The sequence below is a fragment of the Pteropus vampyrus genome, unplaced genomic scaffold (assembly GCF_000151845.1).
Source record: "Pteropus vampyrus isolate Shadow unplaced genomic scaffold, Pvam_2.0 Scaffold178, whole genome shotgun sequence".
NCBI classification, from domain to species: Eukaryota; Metazoa; Chordata; class Mammalia; order Chiroptera; family Pteropodidae; genus Pteropus; species Pteropus vampyrus.
In genome coordinates this window covers 1,718,798-1,726,807 of record NW_011888959.1, presented here as the reverse complement: position 1 = coordinate 1,726,807, position 8,010 = coordinate 1,718,798, and the positions used below count along the sequence as shown (strand labels likewise).

General features: G+C 60.7%; 1 protein-coding gene across 2 annotated transcripts; it reads left to right on the top strand.

The window, feature by feature from the left end:
- The first annotated feature begins 6 nt into the window (after positions 1–6).
- Positions 7–7,785, top strand: DLK1 (delta like non-canonical Notch ligand 1). Of its 2 annotated transcripts, XM_011370952.1 has the most exons (6): positions 7–108; positions 1,314–1,377; positions 1,835–1,965; positions 4,841–4,982; positions 6,801–7,080; positions 7,300–7,785. In XM_011370952.1, the coding sequence occupies exons 1-6, from the start codon at positions 42–44 to the stop codon at positions 7,546–7,548; spliced, it is 933 nt and encodes a 310-aa protein (XP_011369254.1). In that variant the 5' UTR covers positions 7–41; the 3' UTR covers positions 7,549–7,785. The 2 variants fall into 2 exon arrangements, with proteins under 2 accessions (XP_011369254.1, XP_011369253.1); XM_011370951.2 differs by having other exon boundaries at positions 6,801–7,784.
- Positions 7,786–8,010: the final 225 nt, after the last annotated feature.

Below are 8,010 nucleotides of genomic sequence, written 5' to 3'. Positions count from 1 at the left end.
GCCCGCGCCGCTCCCTGGACCGCGACCCCGGCCGCCCCGCGATGACCGCGACCGCAGCCCTCCTGCCCGTCCTCTTGCTCCTGCTGGCCTTCGGCCACAGTGCCCATGGTGAGCCCCCCGGCGGCCTGGCTCGCGCCCCCTCTGGGGAAGCCTGCGACGCCCCCCGGCCGCCCGGTGACCTGCGCGCCCCGTCCCGTGCGCCCTACCTCCGGGCCCGTCCCGCCTAAAACCTAAGCCCCGCGCTGTGCCTGCCTCGCTCTCCCCACCATCCCTTGCATGCCAAGCCCGTCCCTGGGGGTCCCGGGGGGCAGGGGAGGTGTAGGACCCCCAGCCCCTTCCCGCCCCGCAGAAGTGACGCTTGGAGGGGTGTCCGTGCTCTGAGACAGGAGGTATGGAGAAACCAGGTGATGCTGGGAGTCCTCTGTGGAAATGCTCTGGGGTGCAACTTTAGGGTGTCCCTGTGTGCGCGTTCGGGAGCAGGTCTGTGGGGCCGGTGGGATTTGCCGTCGCAGCCCCAGATTCCCGACCAGAAGCCCAGCCCGAGCCCCTGGGTGGCGTTTCTTTAGGTGAGGGGCTGTGTGCGCCACTTCTGTCTGCAGCGGCCATCTGTCTCTGACAGCCAGAGAGTTGCCCCCTTCCCGCAGGGTCCCCCAGCCCCCACTGCGCCACCGGTTGGGGGGGGGCTGTCTGGGAAGCTAGACAGCAGGTGAAGTAAATGCACACAGTAGGCGCCTGTTGAAGAGTCAGAATCTTTAAATAGTGTCATAATTGCAGTCAGCTCTGCAAAACCATTGCGTGGTTTTTTTTCTTTTTTTTTTCTTTTTAATATGAACAGTGTGGGGTAGGGGAAATTGGGGAATTTGACTTGGGTGCTTGGCTTAACCGGGATGAACCTTTAAAAAAAATCCAGATGCCTTACCTGTGGGCCACCAGGTGAACCTGTCTGGGCTTTCTCAGAGATGAATACCTCAAAATCTGCTCCCCCCTTTAGCTCACTTAGCAAAAGTGAGGATTTGGTGGAGTGTGGCGGGGGGGGGGGTGTCAGAATCTTTCCATCCACCATTTCCCCATTCCCAGTTTTAGGACTCGAGGTTGCGTATTTTGTTTGGGGGAGATGAGACATCTGACCTGCTCCTGAGAACTAGGCAGTAGGCTATGGTCACTCCGTCACCAGGAACATGGCAGTCCTCCTGAGTGCGTTGACATGAGGTGCCTACTGTGTACCAGGCCGGAAGGACTGCAGAGGGTCACGGGCTTGGCTTTGGCCTCTGGGGCCTTCTGGGGTGAATGGTGTAACCTTTCTTGTGCCTCAGGAGCTGAATGCTTCCCGGCCTGCCACCCCCAAAATGGATTCTGCGAGGATGACAATGTTTGCAGGTAATGAGGTGGCTCCCCAGAGGCAGCTTGTGTGTGTGTGTGTGGGGGGGGCAGGGCAGGGTCCTGGGGAGTCACGGTGTCAAACAGGAAAAAAGGGGTGTTTGGCTACTGGGCTGCAGCAGCTTCCTCACCCCTGCAGGAAGCTGGTGGGGGCAGTGAAGGGGGGGGACAGCCATAGCTCCTGTCTGCTTTCTTAGAGGTGGGGTGGCTGGAGAGCCCCTTGCAGGCCACTGCGGCAAAACGCAAAACGCAGCAGCATTTTCCTGGGCTCTCGAGGACCCCTCTGTCTGCTCCTCAGCTGTCCCCTCTTTAAGCTTTTCCATTCAGGTGACGTGTTTGTTTCCTGGGACTCACTGGCCTGGCACTGCGCAAAGACCCCCGGGGCTCTTGGTTCCGCAGAAAGCAGCCTGAGCTCCCTCATGCGTCCCCACCTTTCTCCCCTCCCCACCCTCCGCAGGTGCCAGCCTGGCTGGCAGGGTCCCCTGTGTGACCAATGCGTGACCTTTCCTGGCTGCGTTAACGGACTCTGCATGGAACCCTGGCAGTGCATCTGTGACGACGGCTGGGACGGGAACCTCTGCGACATAGGTTGGCACTCGACCTGCCCTTGCCCACCCCCCATCTCCCACTCCCAGCCCCGGGGCTGCCTCCCCTCCCCCTTTCACTGAATTCCAACTGCGCACCCTGTGCTCTGCGTGGTGATGTCCTGCTTGTGCACTTCCTGACGGTGGCAGGAGCCTCCTCACAGGCAGGGACATCATTTTGCTCCCCTCTGCGCTGCCGGCACCCAGCACCCGGAGAACACACTGGGGTGACAGTGGCGAGGAGATGCCTGTTGAATAAAGAGTCACAAAGTAAACACATGGCACACAAAGCTGAGAGGGTGGGGACCACGGGCCCCGGATACCTGTCCAGGTCACTGAAGCCAGGGAGGGGTAAGGACTGGGGGGCGGAGAGGGGGGTTGTCGCAGAGCTAAGACTCCAGCAGATGCACATGCTGTGAAGGAGGCTGCAGCCAGCAAACAAACAACAAATAGGGGGTGGGGGGGCAGTCAGTGCTGAGTGGTGGGCAGCAGGAGCTGAGTCACCCAGGGCCGCCGGGGCTGGGGACAGTGACGGTGACTGAAGAGCTCAGGTGTAGGGGGGCGGGGAGCTGGGAAAGGCTGAGAAGTGGTTAAAGCGCAGATTGGTGTTATCAGTTGATTTCATTAATTTATGCAATCTTTGTCTTTCATTACCCTGAGCGATTGAGAGCTGGCCGTGGCTGCGTTTGCAGGCAGCAAACGTTCGTCTGAGCCCATTCTCATTCGGCAAAACCTGCCCGGGGGCCCAGGCAGACCGAAGTCCTCGAAAAAGCTCCAGCAGCCTAGGCAGTGCTGCAGGGCCTCGGTCCTTAGGTCCCCAACCCCAGCAGAGACGAGTGGTGCCTGTGGGGAAACTGAGGCTTGGAGAAGCAAGAGGGTCCACTCAGAGACGCAGAAGTCAGGAGAAAAGCCAGCTAACCCCGCCCCCCCCCCTTCCCCAGCCTCAGAAATGGGTTCATTCTCATCTGGGCTTTTTCTAACAGCCTCCTTTAAGGAGACCTAAGGGCGGCGGGCGTTCAACATCAAGCGCCCCCCCATTGTCTCGGGTCCGTAAAACCCCCTCCGCGGCATGGTGCAGGGCGTCACCCGCAGCTGACTCATGCAGGGGCCTGCGCGCTGCTCCCCCTCTGCAGTGCACCCCCATCCTTGCGGTAGCTCCAGCTCATCGCAGAGCCCTGAGATGTCACCATCGGGGACGAGGGCTTTCAGCCCGGAGCTCTCCCAGCCTGACATCTAAGCCCAGGACTTCCAGATGAAGGTCCCCTCCCCACTGGGTTGACAAAGCCTCTGGGCTTGGGACGCTGGATCCAGAAGAAATAGTTCTGGGGATAATTGAGGGCCCTCTCCCTTCACCCCTTTCTTCGGCTCTTTGAGGCTGTCCCAGCCTAGCTGCTTCCTGGGGTGGAGACCCCCAGCCCCTACGCCAGCAGCCTTCTCCTCGGGGAAAGGCGGGCTTAGCCTCTGGGACAGACAGGGTGGTCTCCAGCTCTTTAGCCTAAATTTCAGATTCCGGGTGACAGCAGAGCCGGGAGGGGAGGATGAGGGACAGGCCGCAGAGGCTCCGCGTGCTCACGCTTTCCCGCCCCCCCCTTCCTTCTCATAATGATGAATCCTCATCACATTGCCTTGCTCCCGGCCCGGCTCCCAAGGCACGCCTCCTGGGCTGGGGGTAGGCCATCAGCAAGGCGGTCAGGCTTTTCCTTATCGATTGCTTGCCATCTCCCCTCCATGAGGGTGGGGGTCTCTTTAACAGGAAAATCTGCGCGTGTGTGGCCTCAGCCCCGGGGTGCCCCCTCCCCCAGCCTGCCTTAACTGTGCTGTGTCTCTAGTTGGTCCTGGCTTTCTGTCTCTAGAAAAGCAGAGCCCAAATGTTCCTCAGAGACTGGCCGGGGAGAACCCCTCCTTTATGAGTGGGGAAAGTGAGGCACGGAATGCAGAGTCGCTGAAGCCTGCAGCCGGCCCGAGACGAGCCCGGCCCGCGTCCCTCCCTGGCCCGGCCGGGGCCTGGGGTCTGCCGCGTCAGAGAGCCCCTGACCCAGGCCCCTTTGTTCAGCGGTCCCTGGCTTGCTGGGCCCGGGCTAATGAAGCGCGCCTGACGGGCGGTGTGGAAAGGTGGTGGGAACATCCCCGTGTCCATGGAAATGCACGTTGACAGGAGAGGGCCCAGTGGTTCTAACCTCGCCACCCTGAAAAGAGGCCGCCTTTTAATCCGGACCCCTCTGTCGGAGAAGCGGGAGCGGAGAGACCACCGGGAGGTGGAGGCAGGTTTCTTGGTTCCCAGCGGGGGTCTTTACGGCTCCGTCTCCCCCTGCCCCCTGGATGGGGCACTAGGAAGGGCAGCTGATGTTCCCAACAGTTGGGCTGCACCAGAAACCCCGAGTGGCAGCCCCTGCTTCCCAAACGCGAGACGCTGGACGCGAGAAGCTGTCTGGAGGAGGCAGGCGTCAGGGAACCACAGCTTGGAGCACGTTCTGGGGAGGGCGGGGGTCTGCTCTGAACGTCATAATGCTGAACTTGGGGGTGACGTGGGTCCCCAGAAAGGGTGCAGCTGTCCTGGGTTATGTGTCAGTGAGTGAGTGACCACGACTTTCTGTCCCTGTGACCTAACGCGAGGAAGCCCCTTCAACTCCCTGAGCGGTTCACCCACTTCGGGGCTTTGTGGGGGTCACTACGCCTCTTACTCAGGACCCCATTTGGTCACTGTTGGCAGTGGTCACAAGCAGAGCCATCTAGGCAGCTCATTTGGGGTGCCCCCTTGACGAGCTGGAAGGGTCTCTCCCCGCCTCCACCTGGGAAGCTCTCCCTCCAGCCTCTGTCCCCCGCTTCAGCTTCCTGGGGGACGGGGTGCCAAGCTCTGGTGTTCTCTCTCCTCCCCCCAGACATCCGGGCTTGCGCCTCGACCCCCTGTGCTAACAGCGGAACCTGCATGAACCTCGAGAAGGGCCACTATGAGTGCTCCTGTGCCCCCGGGTTCTCTGGGAAGGACTGCCAGAGGAAGGATGGGCCCTGCGTCATCAACGGGTAAGTGTTCCTTCCTAGTCCTATGTCACCTGCACGTCCCTCAAGACCCTTTCGGCCCGGCCCAGTCAGACCTGTCCCCTGACAAAACCCCCAGTAAGGGCTCGGCCAGTGGCCCTGTGAGGGGCCGCCCTCCACCAGGGGCAATGCCATTTCCATAATTTTCCAAATGACCCTGAAGGCGATTTCACATTCCCCTGCTGTCCCCAAGTCCTGATGTGTGTGAATGACAGTAGATTGGGCCGTGAATCAGAGCTCGGAGCTGCATCATTTTCTAAAGGCAGCGTAATAAGAGATCAGAGTCTGGCAGGGCCCGAGGCTGTCTGTGAAACCCACTCACCACATTTTAGGGGGCGGTTTTGGGGAACAGTGGGTTTCTTGGGGTGTCTAGGCTGAAGAGGTGGGGCCGGGATGCTGCCACTGCACGAGGTAGAGGTGTGGGTGGGGACAGGCCATCAAGACAAGGGGTTGAGGTTCAGCCACCCTCCGTGGGGAGGGGTCTGGGACTTCTGGGGAGTGGGCACAACAGACTGAAGAGCCACTTGCCTCTGTGCCTTGGCTATTTCTGGCCTTTATCTGCGTAGCTGCACTTATGAGGCTTAACTGGAGGCCAGGGGAGATCTTGACAGAAGCAAGAATTCAACCTAGAGCCTCGTCCTGGGCTGGGGGCTGGGGCGGGGCACCCCGACCTCTGGGGAAACAGAAGCTAAGTGCAAAATCGGTTTATCCTGACCTAGCGTTGCGGGGCGACGTGGGGGACCCGGGAGCCGGCGACCGCCACCAACGGGTATTTGTGAGGCATCTGAAGATCAGTGCCCAGAGGGGTCAGAGGAGAGGGGGTGTCACCGAACACCGGTTCTGCTCATTAGTGGGAAGAGAAAATACAGAGCGAGACCTTTACAATATTGTGCGTTTCTCTCTGACGGACTTGAACCGGTCTGTCAAAGTACAGCGCAGGGCCCTCGAAATTCCTTCAGGGCTCAGCTCCTATGCAGCCTTCGTCCCCAAGCTGCGGTGCCGGTTTCTTGTGCCTAGAGCCCCTTTCTTCCCTGGAGTTTTGGCATTTATCAGATGACAAAGGGTCTGCTCGTTTAAAAGCACTTACATTAAATGCTCCGTGTGCTCCGCTTTGAGCAGCCGGCTTCGGTCTGCGAGCCGCACTTGGGTGAATGAGCCACTATTAACCAGCCGGGCACGGACGCTGGCTCGAGCCAGCAAAGGCAGAGCGCGTATTTCTTTCACTCAGAGAGTCCCCAAGGGTTTCCTGCACAATAACCTGCAGGCTCGCTCTGCTGAAAATAAAAATAATAATGGGGTGGCGCTGGTGGTGGGAGCAAGTGAATGATGCCCTGTGTGGCTCAGTCGCAGCAGCCCAGGGACCAAGCGAAGGGAGGGGCTTCGTCACTGACTTCGCCTCTCCCAGCCTCAGTGTCCCCGCTTGTCCTGTGACTAACCATCAGGCTTCTGGACGGAGGGATGATATAGAGGTGGGAGAGGGGTGGGCGTCCAGCGCGGGAGGTCGGGTGCGTTCCAGGTCGGCAGAGTGACGAGGCTGGGCGCGCGCCCCGCCCAGGTGCGCATCCGCCTTGGGCAGCCGGGAGGCCCTGGCAGGCAGGGGTCGTGGTGCACGGCGCCTCCCTGGGCCTCCCTGACTGGCATCGCCCGCTCACCTAATGTGTTCTGAGCACCTGCCCTCTCGTCAGGCCCCACGAGGTCTGCGATGTAGGGGGAGGGGAGCCCAGCGCCTGCCCCCCGCCCCCAGCACCGCCGCCCTAGCCCAGCCCGCGAGGGCCCCTTACCACGTCCCCTGTCGCGTTGCAGTTCCCCCTGCCAGCACGGCGGCACCTGCGTGGACGAGGACGGCCGGGCCTCCCACGCCTCCTGCCTGTGCCCCCCTGGCTTCTCGGGCAATTTCTGCGAGATCGTGGCCAACAGCTGCACCCCAAACCCGTGCGAGAACCAAGGCATCTGCACCGACATCGGGGGCGACTTCCGCTGCCGCTGCCCAGCCGGCTTCGTGGACAAGACCTGCAGCCGCGCGGTGACCACCTGCACCGCCGACCCGTGCCTGAACGGGGGCACCTGCCTGCAGCACACCCAGGTGAGGTTCGAGTGTCTGTGCAAGCCCGAGTTCACAGGCCCCATCTGTGGCAGGAAGCGCGCGGCGAGCTCCCAGCAGGTCACCCGTGTGCCCAGCGGGTACGGGCTGACCTACCGCCTGACCCCCGGGGTGCACGAGCTGCCCGTGCAGCAGCCCGAGCACCGCGTCCTGAAGGTGTCCATGAGGGAGCTCAACAAGAGCACCCCACTCCTCTCCGAGGGCCAGGCCATCTGCTTCACCATCCTGGGCGTGCTGACCAGTCTGGTGGTGCTGGGCACCATGGGCATCGTCTTCCTCAACAAGTGCGAGGCCTGGGTGTCCAACCTGCGCTACAGCCGCGGGCTGCGGAAGAACAAGGGCCTCCTGTTGCAGTACCACAGTGGGGAAGACCTGGCCGTGAGCATCGTCTTCCCGGAGAAGGTCGACATGGCCACCTTCAGCAAGGAGGCCGGCGGCGACGAGATCTAAGCTGCGCGCCCCCCGCCCCCGCCCCCGCCCCCATGCTCCCGGGGTCCCGCAGAGGTCCTCTATGCGGTCCGTTCCAATCCTTGTGGGGAATTTGCTATCTTTTGTGACAACTCTGGTGAACGCTATGCTGCCCTCTATTACCTCCGTGTGGCTGTGTGACCAACGCAATGCTCGAGCAAGCCTCTTTCTCTCTATTAATGCATGATAAAAATAATAAGAGTTTCATCTTTAAATGAGTCAAAGAAATATGTCGTTCTAAACTCTAAACTTAATATAAAATCCAAAAAGACCAAAAAAAAACATGGCAACTGAACCAGGACTCCCTGCCGACGTCCCTCTCCGAGGGGTCTCGGCCACAGGGTCCTTGCAATGCCGGTTGTGCGTGACCGGTCACTGTGACAAGGGCTAAAAATCTCGTTCGTTCGTGAATTCTCACACGCCACATCCGACGCGCACTCACTT

Bases quoted from the DNA above. Each gene is read 5' to 3' on its own strand.
- DLK1 (XM_011370951.2), top strand. From the start codon at position 42: ATGACCGCGACCGCAGCCCTCCTGCCCGTCCTCTTGCTCCTGCTGGCC. The intron at 1,378-1,834 runs GTAATGAGGTGG...CACCCTCCGCAG, and splicing joins GAGGATGACAATGTTTGCAG to GTGCCAGCCTGGCTGGCAGG. The intron at 4,983-6,800 runs GTAAGTGTTCCT...GTCGCGTTGCAG, and splicing joins GGGCCCTGCGTCATCAACGG to TTCCCCCTGCCAGCACGGCG.